The 22286-nt window shown below is 47.1% G+C and overlaps 1 protein-coding gene across 5 annotated transcripts in view; it reads left to right on the top strand.

The window, feature by feature from the left end:
- Positions 1 to 21747, top strand: part of OTULIN (OTU deubiquitinase with linear linkage specificity) — a 36573-nt gene extending 14826 nt beyond the window's left edge. For 3 of the 5 annotated variants that reach the window (XM_019982924.2, XM_019982925.2, XM_070774833.1), the window contains exons 4-7: positions 2455 to 2598; positions 8576 to 8701; positions 11599 to 11868; positions 16394 to 21747. In XM_019982924.2, coding sequence (XP_019838483.1) covers positions 2455 to 2598; positions 8576 to 8701; positions 11599 to 11868; positions 16394 to 16588 — 735 coding nt within the window. In that variant the 3' untranslated portion in view covers positions 16589 to 21747. The remainder of the gene's footprint in view (positions 1 to 2454; positions 2599 to 8575; positions 8702 to 11598; positions 11869 to 16393) is intronic. The other 2 variants (XM_070774831.1, XM_070774832.1) reach the window with 2 other exon arrangements.
- The last annotated feature ends 539 nt before the right edge of the window (positions 21748 to 22286 follow it).

The raw sequence follows: 22286 nt of genomic DNA, 5'->3' as shown, positions 1-22286 counted from the left end.
TGCTCTTTTGAGCTGGGCCAGCCACGGGTTGGCCCCTTGGGGGCATTTGGCTGAAATGCCCTTCTGGCCGGTGAGGTCACAGCCTTGTGTGACCTACATCTGCTGTCCCCACCTGGATTTATTTTCACATCCTCCAGTCCTCGGGGCCTGGACTCTCCCTCACTCCCTTAGCAGTGGGACCTGGAGCTCCTGCCTTTATTTAGGGTACCCCAGGAGCTGCCCCCTCTCAGTCCCATTGCATAACTGGATGACCCAAAGGTAGTTCTTCCAAGGCTGTGGGACGTCGGGGATTCCCATGACGCGGCCCCGCTGGGCTGTGGCCAGGCTGGGTCACCACTCCCGCCGCATAGGAGTCAGGCAGCACCCCTCTCGGTCCCCCTCAGGTGGATCCTGAATTCAGCATCCCCCATGGGTGGAGATTGCTCCTACAGTTGACCCTTGTACACCGCAGATTTGGACCGCTGGGCCCGCTTCTCTGGATTTTTTCACTGAATATGGACTACAGTGTACTGCACGATCCCATGAGTGATTTATGCATTTGGAAAGGTGCGGTTGCTGTTGAACTAGTATTTGGGACAGCTGGGGGTTCACCATAGGGAAGAGGTGCATTTAGTAGGCATAAGTCTCCCTGATGGGCCTTCTATTGCAGTGGTTGGGCCACTGAACAGAAATGCAGCTCTCAGAATTCTATTATTGGAAAGAAATACTTTTATATCCACTTCGAACATCATCCTGTGACTTGAATCTTGAAAACAACTTACGACAGGGTCCAGTGCTTGGACACAGGATGACTGTCTACGGGGTCCCCACCCCAGGAGGGTGTCACTTCTTCCTTTGTGTACGTGTGTGTTGAGGGGGAAACAGGGTTTTAAGTGGCTGTCGAGGAAGAGCAGGGCAAGTGACAGATCCATGTGGTCAAGGGGGAGTGAGATGGGAAAGCCTGAAAGTTGATGCTGAGGCCTGAGCAGCATCCAACGGAGATCTCAGTCAGCCAGGTGCCTGGACCAGCTCCCTGGGATTTCATGGTGTCCTTTTAAGGGGAGTGTGCTCAAAACGGTCCGTTTGGATGGCTGTGTTTGAGTGACTGAGCATGTCACCGAGAATTTTCATTTCCTTCTTTCACTTCCAGGCTGAATAATAATGACATTTCAATCCACTTTTTAAAAAACAGAATTTATCCAGGCACCTCCAAGACAATACATATAGTCTTTTATGTACTTCATGGAAATTTGGGGGACAGAGTATTATTTTTAATATGGAGACATAGCCAGGTAAAGAATCCATCTGTCAACACAGGGAGATGCAAAAGATGAGGGTTTGAGCCTTGGGCCAGGAAGATTCCCCTTGCGTAGGAAATGGCAACCCACTCCAGTGTTCTTGTCTGGAAAATCCCATGGATAGAGGAGCCTGGTGGGCAATAGACCATAGGGTTGCAAAGAGTCAGACACGGCTGGGGGATTGGGCATATAAGCTGGGTACATCTCTTTTCTTTCCTGTCTCCTCATTAAAGAGTTTCAGTTCAGTTCAGTTCAGTCGCGTCCGACTCTTTTCAACCCCATGAATCGCAGCACGCCAGGCCTCCCTGTCCATCACCAACTTCTGGAGTTCACTCAGACTCATGTTCATCGAGTCAGTGATGCCATCCAGCTATCTCATCCTCTGTTGTCCTCTTCTCCTCCTGCCCTCAATCCCTCCCAGCATCAGAGTCTTTTCCAATGAGTCAACTCTTTGCATGAGGTGGCCAGAGTACTGGAGTTTCAGCTTTAGCATCATTCCTTCCAAAGAAAGGGTTTAGGGTCAACTTAAACACAGACCAAAGCCTTCAGATTGTTGGTTATTAATAAGTGAGTGTTACACCAGTTGCTTAGAAAGGGACATACGACTTCAACTTAGGGGGTAACTAGCATTTTAATGGAGAAGGCAATGGCAACCCAATCTAGTACTCTTGCCTGGCAAATCCTATGGACGGAGGAGCCTTGTAGGCTGCAGTCCATGGAGTCGTTAGGAGTCGGATACAACTGAGTGACTTTACTTTCACTTTTCACTTTAATGCATTGGAGAAGGAAATGGCAACCCACTCCAGTGTTCTTGCCTGGAGAATCCCAGGGATGGGGGAGCCTGCTGGGCTGCTGTCTATGGGGTCGCACAGAGTCGGACACGACTGAAGTGACTTAGCAGCAGCAGCAGCATTTTAATAATACTTAGTGTCCTATTCTATATGTTCTAATATGTTGCGTCTGCTGCATATGCTGATGTTTTGTACGATACTAACATTCGTTAATTTCTTTTGATGAATAAAAAAGGAATTAAAATATCCTGCAGGAAAGACTTGGCCATTCTTCCTCTGATCGGGGTGGGGGGCTTCGGGGGCACATTTCTTCCACACGAATAAAATTCTCCCCGCTCTCCGAGGTCAGTAGCAACCATTTGAATTCTTTGATGATTTTTGCGCAGGGCTACGAGGAGGTGTCTCAGAAATTCACCTCCATCAGGCGAGTCCGCGGAGATAACTACTGTGCGCTGAGGGCCACGCTGTTCCAGGCCATGAGTCAGCCGGCGGCGCTGCCCTCCTGGCTGCAGGACCCGGAGCTCACGCTGGTACGCTGCTGCCGCAGGTTTGAGTCTGCACTGTTTCCCGTCGTTTCTGCAGCAAAGACTTCCTTTGTCTGCCCGCGCTGTGTGCTGGTGCTTGCCTGCAGTGCGATGTCAGCGCGCAGGTTTCTGCAGCTTTCTGTGGCTGGGATGGCTTTGCATAGTGAAGCGACCAAAAATGATTGTTATTTCCCGGAGGAGGAAGATGATAAAATTTATTTAGCACCTCAGCTGAACTAGAGAGCAGGGGTTTGTTTAGGGCTTGCCAGAGCACTGAGGGCAGTTTGACTTCCGGGTTGCAGTCTCCACCAAGTGGGCTTTGTATTATACTCTCTGAGAACCTGCTGGGGTTTCCAAAGGCACGTTTCTGGGCTTCTGGCTCCAGTTCAGGGAATCAGCACCGTCTGGAGAGTGTTAGGAGAGTCATAGGCTTGGTACGTGACAGGGCGGCAACACCGGCAGAGAGATGGTTGCTGTCAGCTGGGGGAGGCTTCCTGGGGAGGGGAGGGTTGGGGGCTCTGTCCCATGCCTGGCCCTCGTTAGTTGTTTTGAATCTGCAGCCTGACAGTGACACCCCAAGGAGTCACGTTACCCCTGTGTCGTGTATCCATGATGGACGTCAGCTGAGGTCATGATAGGTTAGATGATAGACCATCCCTCGAGAGCTTGGGGGGCAGTCATGGTTGAGTGGAGCTCACAATATGACATTAATTGGAAGAAAATGGGAAATCTTGGGCTTGTCTTAACCCCCCGAACCAAAACCCAAAGTGTCAGCTCTGGGAGACGTGCCTCCCCAGCAACTTAGGGGGAAAAAGTCGGGATTTTAGTGGCTCACAGGCCCAGTAGCAGTCCACAGGTGTGTGATGGCCTCAGTGATGAGGAAGCCTGTTTTGTAATGAAAGGGATAGGTAGGGAGTTTGAGGTGGACATGTACACACTACTATATTTAAAATGGATAACCAGCAAGGACCCACTGTGCAGCACAGGGAACTCTGCTCACTATTACGTGGCAGCCTGGATGGGAGGGGAGTTTGGGGGAGAGTGGATACATGTATACGTATGGCTGAGTCCCTTCACTGTTTACCTGAAACTCACAGCATTGTTAATCGGCTATACGCCAATACAAAATAAAAAGTTTTAAAAAAAACAAAGGAATACTGCTTAACACAGGCAGTGACAGCCTGTCTTGAACTGGGCTGGTCAGATCCCATTTTAGGGACTGCGAGCAGCTCTGTGCCTGTACCCTCGGGACAGAAGGGCGTGTGCCCGAGGCAATCTATCGCCTGAGAACAGTTGAAGGAGCTGGAGTATTTGCCTGGAATAAAGACTTGTAGAGGATACTGGCTGGCAGCTCAGCTAATTGCAGATCTGTTAGGTGGTCGGGGTGTCACATAGTCTCCGACCACAGCCAGGCCCAGTGGGTGGAGAATACCGCCTGGAGATACCCACTCTATAAAGCGGCATGGAAGCAGCACCCTTGTGTAAGTGTCTAGGTAATCTGTGAGAGGTTCTTCTAATCAGATGCGCCATCTCAAGCTGATTTCTCAGTATTAGCTTATTTCTTTTTTCAATAAAGAAGCAAAAAGAAATCGATACAGTAGGCTTTTTTAGCTTTGCAGGTTATGCTAAGTATTAGCACTGAAATATTTTGGAAATGTTGGTCAGCCTGCCTGTGGACCTGAGCCGCTGCTGGAGAAGCAAACACGAGCAACCTCACTCAGTTTTGCTTTAACTTCTGTTTGCTGACCAAAGCTTAAATTACAGCTTGTGACATAAAGTGCTTCTTAAGTGTAGGCTCTTTTCCTTTGAACTTTTTACTTTAAGGAGCTGCTTAGATTTATGAATTTAATTGATGTAATGAATTAGAATTCTTTTACTTTCCAAGAAACTCTGGTGCAGGTTACTTTCCAGGTAACTCTGGTCCACGTAGTTAAGCATATAAAATATTCCCCGTAAAAGTAAAGCACGATGTCGCTTTTGTTTTACTGACAGGATCCATCTGGGTAGGGTCATCTGTCATACTGAAAACAGTCTAGGTGGACTGTGCTTGGTTTCTGATGGTTATGAGAATATGTTGTGTGTGTGAGTTGTGGGGCTTTAAGGTGGTTTTCCTGGCTGAATTTGAGTCATATGGAAATTCTCAAGCATTCTCATTTCTTCCCTTTTCTGTATGTATCAGCCAATCAGTAGAGTTTTTCTCTTGGGAGCATAATCTAATTAGTTAGTCACAGTGGTATTATTTTTGTCATCTAACCTTTATTGAATGCCAGGAGGCCTGCGTCAGAAAAAAGCTCATCATACCTGCCGGGGGTGTCGTATGAAAGTCTATGAAACTTTTCTTGCTCTCCTGCAGCCAGAAGACTTGTCCCTGTGTTAACTTTTTGGCCCCCAGCATCTTGCCTTGATTTGAGCCTTTTCCTGGGAGGATCTGTTTTGTGATGTGTCTTGAGCAGGTGGCACGTGCACCTCATGTTTCTTATTCGAGGTGACAGCGCAGGAGGGGCGCGTAGACTGGGTGCTGCCCTTGCCCAGCGCAGGAGGGTCACATAGACTGGGTGCTGCCCTTGCCCAGACTAGTCTCTCACCCCTCCCAGCTGTCGCGTGCTCTTGCCTGTGGCCGCCATCCCATCCCTGTTCTCATCCCGGCCCCTCCGCTTGGTCCTCCCTCAGGAAGTCTGCCCTGATAGGGGTCTCGCTGAGTGAGAGGGTGGTGTGGCGTGACTGGAACAAGTCAAGGTGGAACCACGTGTGAGCGCAGATGGGTGGAGAGACCCACAGAGACTGGCAGTGTGTGCCGTGGAGGGTGGGTGCCTGGACCACCTCACCTGGAAGTGGGGTCTCTCCATCACCAGATAGCACCGTGTAACTGTCGTAAGGACACATCTCAACATGTGTTAACACACATGCCTAAAACAAGCAGATCAGCTGATACCTAACTCTGTCTACCAAACATGAAAGTCTTACAGGAGTTTGGCTATGAAAGTCTCTGAGTATTTCCTGTCCATCTTCCCACTAAATGAGAATAAGTCGTATCCAATCATAAGAATTAAACCATGCTTGCTGTTAGAACTTGGTATAAACGATTTGAGTTTAAAATGGGCTGGGCTTGCTGTTAGATGCACAGTAACCGTCTGACAGCAAGTCAGTCTCCGTTTCCCCTGATGCTGGAATCTCTGAATTGCCGAGGACCTCTTCTGACTGCGACCACCCCAACCCCCCTCCTCAGCACTGCGAGTCAGACAGGTCCTGGGACACCTGAGCTTGTACGTGAATCTGTAGAGCTGGAGCTAGCCTCGGCCCCAGCCTGCCGGCCACCTGCTGTGCTAAACGTCCCTTGACCGAGCATGCATTTATCTCATCAGGAAATCTGTGCGGTGAGCCCAGAGAAGCCCCACGCCCTGTAGCTGGCAGTATCTGCTTGTACTCACATCTGGGGAGAGGCTGTCCACAGCTCTTGGCATCGTCCCTCGCTCCTGGAACACATTTGGTTTCAGGACATGATGGGGCAACAGGAAGCACAGGACCGAGAGCCTCCCTTGGTGTGAGCTCGGTGGTGGAGGGCCAGGCCACGCTTCCTGCACTGCTCAGCTGCTCTGGCCTTGCCGTCACAGCCCGTCTCACAGTCTGGCCGCTCCTCACCGCCTGTCTTCAGGTCTGGGCTCCTTGTGTGTTGTGTCTGCCTCCGTCCAGACCCCGGTCTCTGTGGTGTTGACTGTAGTCAGATCATCTGACCCTGACCTTGGATGTGGCTTGCTCTGCCTCTTCTTAAACTTGGGCAGCACCTGGTCCCCCAAGAGGTGGTGTCCTTTGGGACAGGGGTTCCGTTAAGTTTCAGAATGTCTCTTGAATGGGTGGACCTGTGGCGGTGTTTGCTTAGAGTAGGATAAACCGTATCAAAACTCATATTATGAGTTTGGGGAAGGACACGTTTTCGGTATATGCTGTCCCTTTAGTCATAGTACTGACTTCAAGGATTATGGACATTTGCTAGAGAAAATAGGCTTTTAAAAAATATTTTAGTCACAAATGAAATTACACCAAAGCTGATTGCCTACTTTGTTAAGTATTTCCCATCATTGTTTCCTGTTTTTAATTTTGTTTCTTCCTTAAATCTCCTTTACTCTTAAGAGAAGTCCAGTGTGAGTGTGCAGTGTAAAGGAATAGCCTTGTATGTGTGACGTGTGTCTCATGATCCCCAAAAGCATGTAAAGTTATACTCTTTCTTCTTCTTTTTTTAAATCTGAGTAAAGGATTTCAACTCCCATTATTCTTTCCTCATAGTTTCTTTTTACACCTCAATTTTGGGGCTTTTTCCAGGATCACCACATCTCCCAGAAGTATACAACCCTGGAGAATTACTCTAGCGACAGTTTGGTCCATGCATGGAAGGAGCGAGGGAATGGACTTTTATTTGGGTCCTCTGTGGAGTTAGGTCTTTGGGGTCTCTCGAGTACTTGAGTGCTATGCCTGCTTTGTGGGTCCTGACCCAGTGTCCCGTGATGCTCACGTGCTCTCCTGGGCTTCCCCCACCCTGTCTCCCAGCTCGCATCTGCGCAGCCAGTACTTTCTGCTCATTGGCGCTTCTTAGTGCTCAGTTGGGATTGCAGCGTGTTGCCACTTGAGGGCATTTTAGGTTCTGGTGAGAAACCAGAGGGCCTAACAGAAGGTTTGCAGGAGAACCGCCCACATGTTGCTGAAATGCAGGACAGCGTGGGCGCAGCGCTGGGCTCCTCTTGGGTGGAAAGGGGGGTCGTTTGTCATCATGATAAGTGAGAACGCAACCCTCCCACCCCCACAAGCAAGTTAAGTGTAGATGGCCTCACTATGGTAACTAGCTGAAGAGGAGCTCAGTCCCTGTAGTGGTTTTGTCTCTTTGGAGAGATGAAACCCCCTTAGTTTCTCATGATTGCTGTAGATCGAGAAGGTGAAACTGAGTTATCATTCATGAAGGGTCTTCAGTGTCTTAGATTCAGGAGAACAGAACATACGGCCTCATTTAAAACTGTATTTATGATTGTTAAGCTCCGGTTCCAGGGAAGAATTCATCATTCTCTAATGGTCTTTTGACTTGGAAGTGAACTGTTTTTCCTTTCTGCGTTTTATAGCACTGAGGTGACATGCCCGTGCCCAGCCCAATAACGTGGACTTCTCCTGACACACCCTAGACTGCTGGGAGAGTCTGGGTTCCCATGCTGACATCGATTGAGTTTTGTCCCAGCTTGCCTTTCAGACTCCAGATTCTACTGATGATGAGGGGAAAACAAAGTAACAGACACTCCAGGAAAAAAGGCCGAGTGACGGTGTCCTTTCTCTAACGAGCCAGCCAGCCTGGTCCCTTAACCCTTGCTTCTTATTTGCAGTTGTAGTCTTTTATCTTACTTACACTGATTAGGTACTTTTTTTTTTTTTTTTTTTTTACTGATTAGGTACTTAAACTGGAGACCATCTTGTTTCTTTTTCATCTTAAAACTATGATGGTAGTGTAAAAATTGGAAATTAGGTTTTGTTTTCCTAGTCAGGAAAGGAGCAGGTTTTTGCTGTTTCGGGACCATCTCATTAGACCCAAAGCGCCTTCCTGAGTCAGGCATCAGGGAGTGGCAGGGTGGGGGCCAGTGAGCCCAGCTGGCACCTGGGTGGGTTATGCCAAGACCTGCGTGGACACTGCCTTCACACACCCTTACACAGAGCTCTGGGGTGTTCCTGGCTGTGGCGGGAGCCCAGCAAGGTAGACCATGCCTTTGGGCCTCACCCAGAACCACCTTGTCACTCTAGCAGCCCTCTGCAGAGTGGCTGTTTCTGACCTCCTGACTTCTAGATTTAGGTCCTCCGACCTAAACCCAGACAGATGTGCAAAAATTAATTCTGGAAACAAAGGCCGCAAGGTCGGTCTCCTAGGGTACGTTGTTTCTCACAGCTTGGCTTGTGCGATGGACTGTTTGGAATGTTAACCTTTTTTCTCTCTTCTGTTTCTTGATAACTCTAGTTACCAGAAAAGCTCATAAGCAAATACAGCTGGATCAAGCAGTGGAAGCTGGGACTGAAATTTGAGGGGAAGAGCAAGGACCTGGTGGATAAAATTAAGGAGTCCCTCGCTTTACTGAGGAAGAAGGTTTGGAACATGTAGTTTTCTTTGATAAGTACGGAGCTCTGACTCTCAGTTGCCCCAGCACAACGCTTCTTAGTCCTCACTTAGTGGGTTACAGGCTGCCCAGGTGGCTCAGCGGTAAAGAATCCACCCGCCAATGCAGGAGATGTGAGTTCGATCCCTGGGTCGGGAAGATTCCCCTGGAGAAGGAAATGGCAGCCCACTCCAGTTTTCTTGCCTGGAGAATCGCATGGATGGAGGAGCCTGGTGGGCTACAGTCCATGGGGTTGCCATGAATCAGACATGCCTGAGTGACTAAGCAACAACGGTGGGTTACCACTTGCTCTTGGCTGGATTTTACGCAAAGTGATTCTAAACAAACACAAACTCTTCCTCTGAGGTGTTTGGTAAAATGAAGAGGTATCAACATCATACACTCTCAGAGATGACATGTTAAGTGAAATGTTTAATTTTGTTTAAAGCAAACCTTACAATAGTAGTCTTTTCTTCTAAGTCATACTGCCAAGTGTCAGGGATGTCATTTGGTCCATATCTTGTACAATATCATCAGCGATATGAATACTCATTTATTAAATTCTTCCCAATTATGTTCATGTTTTAAGATTCTGTCCATATTTCTTAGGCATGTTTTCTTTTACAACGATTGTCCAGGGCAGTAGATTTAATAACTTGTCTTTTGAAAACGGTCCTCAGGGTTTCTCTGAAGCAGAGTTGTGAGAAGGCACTTGGTCAGCTGAGCCCCAGTGATTTGGTCGATAAACCCTCCCTCCGTGGCTCTCTGCTGTCTTACGCGGGTGGGGTATCCTGCTTGCACGCCGGCCCACATGGACCTCTCGGGTGCTGGCCTCTGAACAGCCCGGACGCTCTCCTCACCAGGAACCCTGGACACAGGGCCTGTTCATTGTTCCGGGCTTCGTAGATGGAGTAGGGAGGGATGTCAGGCGGCGTCAGGCATCGTCTTTCAGGACCCTTCCTAGCACACACCCCAGTCGTCAGCCTCTTAACTGTGGTCTGCTGCCCCCATGAGACCTACAGCCTCACGAGAGACTTCATACACTTCATATGTGCCAGGCTGTACCCTGAAGTTTCTATTATGTAATTGTCATGACCAGCAGGGCATTGTCACTGTGGTTGTCCTCACCACAGACGAGGAGACCGTCCTGTCCATTCTTTTACAGCCAGTGCTGCCCTGAGCCTGACACACAACAGGCATTTGGGAAATACTTCGTTGAATGCGTGGAGGACCCTGACTTCCTGGAGCCTAGTTTTTATTTATAAAAATGAGAAATGTGTGCTGGAAAATAATACTGTTGAAGAAGGACTAGTGATAAAGACGTGGGAGCAAGAGAAGGACAGAGGGGGTCTATTTGTGTTGCCTGTTGAAGCAGAAGACAGGATTAGAGGGGCTGGAGCCCCGCGCCGCCCCAGGCAGGCCCTGGGTTAGCAGCGAGTGGAGCACAGGGCTCTGGCCTGGGGGAGTGAGCAGGAAGGCTTCAGCATAGCCACTGTTGCCCGTCCATTTTAACTCAGATTTCTAAGTTCTTGAGAAGTCGCTTCTTACACCTAGTAAAGACACGCCTAGTAACTAGGTCTTGATTTGGGGGATGCTGAAGTGATTCCAATTCATAATTATTCCATTACAATTATTCAGTAATAATCTGGGCCAGCACTGCCGACACCTCGTAGGTACCAGGCTGTACACTAAAGTTTTCAGTATTACGTAATTCTAACACCAGCAGGGCGTCGTGGTTGTGGTTGTGCCCACTTTACAGGCGACGAGACTAAGGCCCTGCAGGGGCCAGCAGCTGCTGGGTAGCGAGGCCCTTGTTCCATCCTGACTCTGACTCCAGAGCCGTGCTCTCACCTGCCAGCTTGGTCTACTCCTGAAAAATATGAGATGTTGTAGCTTTCAGAGTCCTGTGGCACAGTTATCACCAGTTAAATGTACTCTTGAATTTAAAAATTTAATGGTTTTGCAGAGGACCAGTAGTTACTGATTATACACAAGGATTAGTTTTGTGTTGGCATCTCTTATTCACAAAGAGATTCTTAACTTATAACCACTTATACTTACAGGGTTTTCTTCCTCACTTAAAGAGTTAGCATTTGTTAGCTGAATACCTGATTGTTGTCCTTCAGTCGCTGTTGTTGTTCAGTTGCTACATCGTATCCGACTCTTTGTGACCCCATGGACTGCAGCAGGCCAGGCTTCCCTGTCCTTCACTACCTCTCAGAGTTTGCTCAGATTGCTGTTCATTGAGTTGGTGATACTATCTAACCATCTCATCCTGTGTTGCCGCCTTCTCCTTGAATACCTGATTCTCTCCTTTATTTTTAATCAGAAGTCAATATGAATTTCCTGAGTAGATTTATTCATCTGAAACTCAAGTAAGCTTTTAATAAGAGGTTAGAAGGGTAAGTTTAGTAAACAGGTATTCAGGAGCTGTCACAGTCTTCCTTGCCCATCTTCACGTCATAAGGTTGGCTTGGTGTTTCTGGGTGGTATCGGCTGCCATAAGCCCCTTAAAGGGGAGGAGTGATTTCAGCTATGCTGCAGGGCATCATCACACCAGGTCTCTCCTCCTTCAAATATTTGTTTATTGACTGGTTCCGTTTCTTGGCCTGGGAAGATACGAGAGTTGAAATTTCCATCCCGTGATCCTAGAGCTTGTCCTTAGTGCAGTATACTTTTGTATCAGATTGCCGGGGGAAAAGCTGAATAAGGAAAGCGTGTGGTCTAAAGAGTACAGTTGTTTGAGCTGGAAGATTGAATACTGAGTGTTGGTACATGACCTGTGGTCACCTACCTATTCTGAAAATAATTTTGTGCTCATAGTGTGGGGTTTTACCAGGGACTTTCAGAACAACAGTTTAATTATTATGTAACTTTCTTATTATAGTGGGCAAGCCTGGCTGAACTGAGAACTGCAGAAGCAAGGCAGATGGCTTGTGATGAACTGTTCACAAATGAAGAAGAGGAGTACAGCCTCTATGAAGCTGTCAAATTCCTAATGCTGAACAGAGCCATTGAACTCTATGACGATAAGGAGAAGGGAAGGGAAGTGCCGTTTTTCTCTGTGCTTCTCTTTGCTCGGGATACGTCAAGTGACCCTGGTCAGCTGCTGCGGAACCATCTGAACCAGGTGGGGCACACTGGCGGCCTGGAGCAGGTGAGTCGTGCCTTTGGGAGTACATTAACCCAGAGCAGCAGCATCAGCCTTCAACTACTGCCTCAGTTTTTGTGGGTCTGGAGCTCAGGAGCCCTGCCGTTGTGTGGTTCTGGCTCAGGGTCGCAGGAGGTTGCAGTTGAGTCTTGCTCAGGGCTGCAGTCTCCGGAGGGCTCGACTGCAGCTGGAGGGTCCACTTGCAGCCTGGTGCACACTCACCTGGCTGTTGGCGGGAGGGCTCAGTCCCTCACTGGGGGTCAGTGGGAGGGCTCAGTGCCTCACTATGTGGGGCTTTCCATAGGGCTGCTCAAATGTCCTCCTGACATGGCAGCTGGCTTCTCTCAGAAGGTGGTCCAAGAAGACAGCCAGGATGCTCCAGTGCCTTCTGTGGTCTAATCTTGGAAGTCACTCACCGGTACTTACACCAGGTTCTGTTTGTTAGAAGCAGATCACATCATTCTTCCCACACTCAAGTCAGGCATGCCGAAGAATTGTGAGCCTATTTTTTTTTTAATTTATTTATTTTTAATTGGAGGTTAATTGCTTTGGAATACTGCATTGGTTTCTGCCATGCGTCAACATGAATCAGCCGAGGGTATACATATGTCCCTTCCCCTTTGAACCTCCCTCCACCTCCCAGCCCTCGAGGGTGAACCTGTTTTATACCCACCATGGTTGTCTCAGCCTGGGCTTTCTCCTATCGTGTGGTGGATGGGACCAGAACCCTTGGCTCCAGAAAGAAACCAAGCCCTGGGAAGGAGTCCTCTGAAGGGTCCTGTTTAATCTTGGCTGCTGTCGCTGTATTAGGTAGCATCCTTTAAAAATAGACTTTAGCCAGGAGAGCCAGCCTGCTCTTGGATCTTCAACAGATAGGTTGAGTTTGGAGTTTCACCCACAGACCCAGCGTGGTGCTGTCCTGTGGGTCACCCGTTGACTCACCACACTCTGCTCTTTCTTTGTTGGGTCATCACGTTGCTCTGAACAGCCTAAGTTCTTCTTTAGTCGAATAGCCAACCACTTGAGAAGCATGGTTGGTGACATTGAACAGGAGACAGGGATCAAGACCATCCCCAAGAAAAAGAAATGCAAAAAAACAAAATGGCTGTCTGAGGAGGCCTTACAAATAGCTGTGAAAAGAAGAGAAGTGAAAAGCAAAGGAATAAAGGAAAGATACACCCATTTGAATGCAGAGTTCCAAAGAATAGCAAGGAGAGATAAAAAGCCTTCCTCAGCGATCAATGCAAAGAAATAGAGGAAAACAATAGAATGGGAAAGACTAGAGATCTCTTCAAGAAAATTAGAGATACCAAGGGAACTTTTCATGCAAAGATGGGCTCAATAAAGGACAGAAATGGTATGGACCTAACAGAGGCAGACGATATTAAGAAGAGGTGGCAAGAATACACAGAAGAACTGTACAAAAAAGATCTTCATGACCCAGATAATCATGATGGTGTGATCACTCACCTAGAGCCAGACATCCTGGAATGTGAAGTCAAGTAGGCCTTATGAAGCATTACTATGAACAAAGCTAGTGGAGGTGACTAGCTTTGAAATAGTTGAGCTATTTGAAATTGTTGAGCTATTTCAAATCCTAAAAGATGATGCTGTGAAAGTACTGCACTCAACATATCAGCAAATTTGGAAGACTCAGCAGTGGCCACAGAACTGGAAAAGGTCAGTTTTCATTCCAATCCCAAAGAATGTTCAAACTACCTAACAATTGCACTCATCTCAGATGCTAGTAAAGTAATGCTCAAAATTCTCCAAGCCAGGCTTCAGCAATATGTGAACCATGAACTTCCAGATGTTCAAGGAAGGTGGTTTTAGAAAAGGCAGAAGAACCAGAGATCAAATTGCCAACATCCGCTGGATCATCGAAAAAGCAAGAGAGTTCCAGAAAAACATCTATTTCTGCTTTATTGACTATGCCAAAGCCTTTGTGTGGATCACAATAAACTGTGGAACATTCTGAAAGAGATGGGAATACCAGACCACCTCACCTGCCTCTTGAGAAACCTGTACACAGGTCAGGAAGCAACAGTTAGAACTGGACATGGAACAACAGACTGGTTCCAAATAGGAAAAGGAGTACGTCAAGGCTATATATTGTCACCCTGCTTATTTAACTTATATGCAGAGTACATCATGAGAAATGCTGGCCTGGAAGAAGCACAAGCTGGAATCAAGATTTCTAGAAGAAATATCAATAACCTCAGATATGCAGATGACACCACCCTTATGGCAGAAAATGAAGAAGAACTAAAGAGCCTTTTGATGAAAGTGAAAGAGGAGAGTGAAAAAGTTGGCTTAAAGCTCAACATTCAGAAAACTAAGATCATAGCATCCAGTCCCATCATTTCATGGGAAATAGATGGGGAAACAGTGGAAACAGTGGCTGACTTTATTTTTGGGGGCTCCAAAATCACTGCAGATGGTGATTGCAGCCATGAAATTAAAAGATGCTTACTCCTTGGAAGGAAAGTTATGACCAACCTAGACAGCATATTAAAAAGCAGAGACATTACTTTGCCAACAAAGGTCCATCTCGTCCAGGCTATGGTTTTTTCAGTGGTCATGTATGGATGTGAGAGTTGGACTATAAAGAAAGCTGAGCACCAAAGAATTGATGCTTTTGAACTGTGGTATTGGAGATAACTCGTGAGAGTCCCTTGGACTGCAGGGAGATCCAACCAGCCCATCCTAAAGGAGATCAGTATTGGGTGTTCTTTGGAAGGACTGATGTTGAAGCTGAAACTCCAGTACTTTGGCCACCTTATGTGAAGAGCTGACTCATTAGAAAAGACCCTGATGCTGGGAAAGATTGAGGGCAGGAAGAGAAGGGGACGACAGAGGATGAGATGGCTGGATGGCATCACTGACTCAATGGACAAGAGTTTGGGTAAACTCCAGGAGTTGGTGATGGACAGGGAAGCCTGGCGTGCTGTGGTCATCGGGTTGCACAGAGTTGGACACGACTGAGCGACTGAACAGTTCAAAACTGAGAACATGGAGGCTTTCCATTCAGAGTGCCACTTTCTTGCATGCACGGCTGACTTGGAGCTTGCCTTTTACTGGTTACACAGGAAAGAGCAAAAATGGCAGTCACGCTGAGTCAGCCAGGGTCGAAGATAACTGTTTTAAAAAAGTTGTTTGTACTCGAAAGGTAAGTTACTTACGTGTCTTGAACCACTGCAGATAGCTTGCACTAACAAGCCTGGTAGAGCATAGTTCGAGTATTAGGCTTCTGATGGTCCTTTCTGAGTCCCCACAAGTCTGCTGTAACATGTTTAAATAGCAGTTTTGTTGAAATATCGTGTACATACCAGTTTACCCCTTTGTGTGTGTGACTCAGTGGATTTTAGTATGTTTATAGAGTTTTGCAGCCATTAAATTTGCAGAGTCTAATTTTAGACCATTTTATCACTCCTAAAGGAAACCTCATACCCTCATTCCCTTTTTTCCAGCCCTAGGCAACTACTAACTTACTTTCTGTTTTTACAGACTTGTCTATCCTGAGCATTTCATGTAAATGGAATTTTATAATATGTGGTCTTTTATGACTGGCTTCTTTGACTGAGCCTAATGTCTTCCAGATTCATCAGTATTGCAGCATGTATCAATACTTCATTCCTTTTTATTGACAAATAATATTCTATTGTATGGATGTATCACATTTTATACATCCACTTCAGTTGTTTCCACTTTTTGGCGATTATGAATAATCCTGCTGTGAACATCATGTACAAGTTTTTTGCGGGACATATGTTTTTAATTCTCTTGGGTATATGTTAATCTAGGAGTGGAACTGCTGGGCTACATGGCAATTCTTTGTTTAAAACTTTGAGAAACTGCCAAACTTTGTAAAAGCAGCTGCACTCTTTTATATCCCCTCCAGCAATGTTTCAGAGTTCCATTTCTTCACATCCTTACCACACTTTTTTAAAAAAATTGAGGTGAAGTTCATATAACACCAAAGTAACCATTTTAAAGTGTACAATTCACTCACTGTCCATACATTTGCAGCCTTGTGTGACCTTTACCTGTGCCAAGTTCCGAAACAGTTTCCTTCCCCTGAAAGAAAGAAAACCTGGTGCCTGCGAGGCAGTCTCTCCCCGCGATCATCTGTCTGTTTGATTGTAGCCATTCGAGTGGGTGGGAAATGGCGTCTCATTGTGGGTTTGATTTGTGTTCCCCCGATGACTTTGTATGTACGTAGTGGTATTTACATGTCATCTTCGGAGAAAGCTCTATTCTTTTCAAGTTCTTTGGGCAGTTTTTAGACTGGTTATTGGCTTTTTTATTGTCAAGTTGAGATGTTCTTAATGTATTCAAACCACAAGTCCCTTACGACATATGACCCCTTCTTGATGATGTGTTTGATTATAATGACCCACACATAACGGCAGGACTGGGGCTGGACTGCAGGAGGAAAATGGGCTCAGGCCAAGCCGCGCTGTGCCCCGTGGGGACCCCAGAGCAGGAGCGGGGAGCCAGCCGCATCCTTCAGCCTTTGTTCTCCCCGCAGGTCGAGATGTTCCTCCTGGCCTACGCTGTGCGCCACACCATCCAGGTGTATCGGCTCTCCAAGTATGGCACTGAGGAGTTCGTCACGGTCTACCCCACCGACGCCCCCCGGGACTGGCCAGTGGTGACCCTGATCGCCGAGGACGACCGGCACTACAATGTCCCCGTCCGAGTGTGTGAGGAGACCAGCCTGTGAGCTGCGCTTGGCCCGCCTGGCCACGAGGCTGAGGGGCGCGGGCAGCCCCTCGCGGGGGCCTCGGGCCTGCAGGTCCCTGAGCCCGACCTCTGAGGACGCCTGGGCCCAGTTAGCCTCACCAGACTGGAATGTTCTGGGAACTAGCTTTGGCGAATCACAAGTAACCGCGATTTTTTCCCCCTCATCTGTGATGCAGTACGTTTCCGTGGGAGCCTTCAGAGCACACCTGTTAAAAGGTGCAAACTACACCTCCTCCATAAAACAGACACTTTTATATCAGAGGAGTCGCGTCCTGGACAGAAAGTGTCCAAAGCGCGCTCTCATAGTAAACTGGCTTTCGATTTTTTTTTTTAAAAGATGGTAACTTTTGTTCTGATGGTTACAGCATCTGCGGTGCCCTTTCTCTACATCTATGCAATCGGTTCACGCGGTAGAAGTCGGGGGCAGAGCCTGCCAACAGCCCAGCATCCTCTGCTAGTCTCACCCAGTAATGGTTTAAATCTACATGTTAATTAAAGCTGTTGTAAGCCGAGTGTCTAATAGAAGCATCAACTGGGTACAGCTGCTTAAAGGCTGGAGAAGGGGCTGCAGGAGAAGCAGCGGCCCCAGGACTCGTGCTCTGCCAGGATGTGCCAGGCGCCTGTGGTCACGGACACCCCCGCTCGGGAGCCTGGTGCGGGGGTGGGTGGTCGGGGGGAGAGCCCCCGGGATCAGGGGCTGTTCCTTCATCTGCAGTTCCACAGATTCACCATCATCTAGTCAGAGTCAAGCTTAGACCCATGTGTGGTTTTAGTGGAAACCAAGGCCAATTGATGAGTTTCTGGAGAGTGCTTCCATCGCCAGGTTCCTGTCCCGCATCTGTTGGAGGGGATGAGTTAGCAGCAGGGAGTCTCTGGTTTTCATGAGTAAGTTTTCAGTACAAGAGCGTGCTTAACACTGTCTGCAGAGGCATGGCCGAGCTGCACCCGCCCTTGGTTGAGTTTGGGATGCCCAGGGTCGCAGTGTTCTGGCCACTAATGGTGCCCTTGCCTAGTCAGTCACAGGCTAGGGTGGTGCCTGAGAGGCGGGGATAGGCTCTGGCAGACCAGCTGAGCCTTGTCTGCATCAGGGCCCGAATCCCTGTGGCATGTGGACACCTCACTCAGACTATCAGCAGCACCTGGATTGGCTCAGTATTTGTGGAGATGGTGTTACCCTGAAGTACTGAGCTTTATTCTATATAATTATAATCTTTATGTGGTTTAATATAATGTAGTTGATAAGCTATCTAATCTGTTGTCCCTCCCCCCGCCCCGCCCCCAGGGACAGAACTTTTGTGAAAATGTAAGTTTTGCTTTTACTTAAAAATCAAAATTTTCGGTTGAGAAAAAACTCAGAGGACACAGAAGACTATGCAGACTGTTAGACGAGTATTCCTCCCATTACCTCATCAGTAATATTCACATTTTGGTAGATACTTAACTCATTAGGGTGTTTGAATTGAATTTTACTCTAGATGGCGTGAATGTGTTGGAGAGGCTTTGTCTTTCACTGTGAAATGCAATGGTGCCTCAAATAATAATAAGAAGGTACCTAGAAGCCAAATGAAAATGACGACTTCCTGTTGGCTTGGATGCTTCATTTTATGTTACATGATTTTCATGCAGCTTATAAAAGGAAATGCCTACCAGTTCATTCTTGAACATGTTTAAAAGCACAACTTCAAACACTTCAGTTGTACAAGGCAGTTGGTGTCTGTGTCCATCAAACTGCTGGCAGATCGCCTCTGTTGAGTTTAATGATACTCATGATCTCTGCATTTTTGAGAATGTTCTAGTCTTAGTGAACTTGAACTGGGCTTCTGGGTAGCTCGATTACATCTCATACTTTTTTCTTGTTCCTGTGTATGATATTGTTAGAGTGTGTGCAAAAATTGTGGTCTTAACTACCCCATTGATAAAAACTCAAAAATGTGCATTTAAGTTGCTTTCTGACCCAAGGCCATATTAGACTCTCAGACTGTCATGCAGGTTTAGAGGGATCATAGCATCAGAGAAGAAAAGCTTTCAAAGAAACAATACTTTAGGAAATGTAGATGATTGGCGAACTTTAAAAAAAAAATTTTTTGTTCCTACGTGCAACTATAGTTACCCAGAGCTTTAATTCCATTTTTCATTCTTGGTCTTGGCCTGGTTGGGTGATATCAGTAGAATTGAAATTGAGTTGAGACCAAAATGGATTCAGGAGGATAAATTTACTTAGAGGGGATCTCTAAAATGGTATGAGTGTTTCCAAAAAAGGAAGGTAGTGGGACCTACACTTTGCTTACTTTCTATCCCAGGATTTATTGCAAGAGTTCAGTCATTTTGGAGCCCTCTGGTCTTATCAGAAAGAAGATACCTGCCTTGAACAGGTGTGACTTATACCTTTGAGCTCATTTAAAGTGCATTAAACCTAAATAACAAGTTCCATGGAATTAACCTCTCGGCGTGTGGGATTTGATCTGAAATGTCAGTTCCTCTTCCTTGGAGTTCAGCAAATCTGAAAACACCTTAAAGGCACAGAACAGGATTGTCCCTGCTCTCTACATAGAGCCGTTCACACTTCCCATTATACCGTTGTACGTTCCATTAACGTCTGACGTTTTCTTTGATTGTGGAAACAGAGATCCCCTTGGTATTGTTTCATTATTTTTCCCTCCAGTTCTAGGGCTTGTCAAGTAAAATCTCAGACCGCTTGAATCTCACCCCTGTGTCAGGAAAAACACCTTTGTTGGTTTTTGTGCGCTTGTTTTTTGCTTTGCTTTTTAGGAGGCTATGTTACCCTTCTGCCCTCTTCACCTCAGGGTGCTCGTTTACCTGAGAGTGTGTGGCCTCCTTTTTGAAGGGCTTCCAGGTGGTAACTGAGGTGCTGTCTCACCTCTGATGATCCAGCTTCCTTACATTGCAGCACAGATGTCAAACGTACCTCCTGGTTTTGTCTCCTTTGTGGTGTTAAAGTTTCATCATGTTCCTGTCTCTCTTTCTAAAGCAACACTTTGCAGGTACTCCCCCTTTGAAAGCCAGAAAGTTATTTTCAGAAATACAAACCTCCAGGGAATTGTACTTGTGCTCATACACAAAAATACATGGATGCCTTTTCTTAAATGATCTGTATCTAGTTAAAAACCAATAAGAATGTGTTTGGAGTGAATCTGAAATGTGTGTGAAAGATATAGGAGTCCCCACATAGTTGAGCAAAGTCAGGGCACAATATCAAGTAATTTTACCAGCTTACCAGAGACGTTTCAGTTTTGTTTAGATAACAAATCACCGGCCACAGGCGTTAGTTTTTGTGAAACCCCCCCCAGTCAGTAATGTGTTAAAAGGCCCAAGAACAGTAAGGAGTGAACTGAAGAGTGACGAACTGATTCTAGATGAAAAAATGCCTTTGAAAAACAAAACGGATGCCTAACAGACCTCCTTAGCGTAAGTTAATAAAAGGATAAAAATCTGAACCAGCGCACACCACTTCTGTGCCTGGATTCTGCAGATGCCTTTTTCTAAAGTTGAAGCCCCCTGTGTAACAGAAGTAGACTGCCTAATGCTGAACTTTTAGAAAACCTTCTTGGGGGTCTCTTCTCAGGGCCTGGAGAGAGCAGGAAGCCAGTGCTGAATCGAGCAGTGAACTGAGACAATGGGCAGCTGATGATCAATACTTGTAACTGATCCAGGGAATAACTTGGAGCCACGAAAAGCACAAAACTAAACTGGTTTGCCTGCCCCCAGCCCTGGTGGCTGTAAGGGTAGGGTAGGCTTGGCCACGACCAGAATGGGCGGGGTGATGCCTGCTCGCTGGTCTGCACTCAAATCACGACGTTCTGTGTGAGGTCACAGAGCCTGAGACCCTACAAGTTTGGGAGGGTGGAGGTGAGCTGTCCCTTTTGCCTTTTTTTTCCCCTCATGCTAAATTGAACTTTATTACTGGAGATAGTGGAGGATGTTAGTAGGTATCATTAAACTCTCCAGAGTGGTCATAAAGTCTGGAGATAATTATATTGAAATGTGTTATCAGCAAACCACTTGCTACGTTTATCTCTGTTTCCAGGGGTCTTCCCTGGTGGCTCAGTGGTAAAGAGTCTATCTGCAATGGAGGAGATGCAGGTTCAATCCCTGGGGTTCAGAAAGATTCCCTGGAGAAGGAAATGGCCACCTTCTTGCCTGGAAAATTCAGTGGACAGAGGAGTCTGTCGGGCTACAGTCCATAGGGGTTGCAAAGTGTCAGCACACGACTTAGTGACTGAGCAAGGCGAGGCCGTTGACCTCATGGCCATCTGTATATTTCCATAACTTGAGTGCTCATTAATAGCCAGGGCTTGTTAATAGAACATTGATGAGAGCTTTGTCTCATTCTTGTTGATTTTTCGGGTGTAGGTGTGGGTCAGGGGTGAAATTGCCAAAATGCAGGTGATCCAGGGAAAGGATCTGGGATTCTAGATGAAACCAGTCTTGGCAGTCTTTTTCCCAGTAACCAGGGGTGGTTGAGTTCAGTTCTGAACTTCAAAATAATTTTTTTTTTGTACTCAAGACCTGTTCTATAATGAAAAAATGCCTTGACTTGTCTCACAAATGGTGCTAAACTATGGTACTCCTTATAGGAGCCAGGGCAGTCTGTGGGTTGGTTACTTCTGAGTATTTCAATGTGGGAAAAAAGCCAAAGTGAATGTATGTAGTGAGCTCCCTTCTCGCTTCCATTGTCTGTAAACATGTTTTGGTCTCACAGCCTCTGAGTCTGTGTTATGAATTTGGAGGGGATACCGACCCCTTGTCTGTCCGTAGCGGCGGTTTTCCTTCCCCATCGGCCAGGCTGCCTAGGGAAGGCAGACAGGAACTCAGTGAAACCTGGCCGCCTCGTCTGTCTTGGCTTGTTTTAGCAGAGTGTCCAGTTTGCACTCTTAAGATGTCAGCGTTTGTCAAAAACCTCATCTGCTCTGAGAACCGTGCCCCTGAGGCTCCCATCGGCCTGGGACCATGGTCCCACCTGCCTCCAAGGCGGAGGTTGCCTCGTTGACACGTTGAATCCTCATCTTTACTGTCAGAGGCCAAGCCAACTCGGGTTTTGCTGTCGATCTCCTGTAGCAAGTCTGGCCACGAAGGACTGTAAAAACAAATAACTAAAAATAAAAACTCAGAGAATGAAAACTTGGAAGCCTGGCTGTGTTGCTCTGGTTAAATGCCTGACTTTGAGGACCTTGGAGATTGAGGTTTGGTGCTTTAACTTTCCAGCACTGCCAGGACAGACCTTTTGGTGCTGAACTCCTAGGACATGATCACTCCCCAAATTAGATTTGGTCTTGGGCCTGGATTCAGTCGAACAGTCCCATCACCCGCTACTAGGGGAGCTGGGCCGGTTACCCCATTTCCTCGTCTCGGTCCTCACCTCCACGCCGCCTGCTCCGGGGTGAATGGGGGTGAAGTGAGGTGCAAGCCCTTCACGGAGGCTTCAGGTGCATCCCCTAGGCCCCGCAGGGCAGGGCTGCAGGCACCATCCAGACCCAGCCTTGGCTGAGTGTTCGCCAGGGAGAGGCCTGTGGTGTGTGTAGCATTCTTAGGTGTTCAAGAACCATCTAGACTGATGGATGGAAATGCACCCACCTGTGTGATAGCAAGAACCTAACACTGTTTGAGTCAGGCGGCCACTGAAAGACTGTTGGCTTTCCAAGGTGTTCTGGGGATTAGAG

Source organism: Bos indicus, chromosome 20 (assembly GCF_029378745.1).
Source record: "Bos indicus isolate NIAB-ARS_2022 breed Sahiwal x Tharparkar chromosome 20, NIAB-ARS_B.indTharparkar_mat_pri_1.0, whole genome shotgun sequence".
Lineage (NCBI taxonomy): Eukaryota > Metazoa > Chordata > Mammalia > Artiodactyla > Bovidae > Bos > Bos indicus.
Note: the sequence above shows the minus strand (reverse complement) of the source record. Positions and strands in the feature narration are given on the sequence as shown.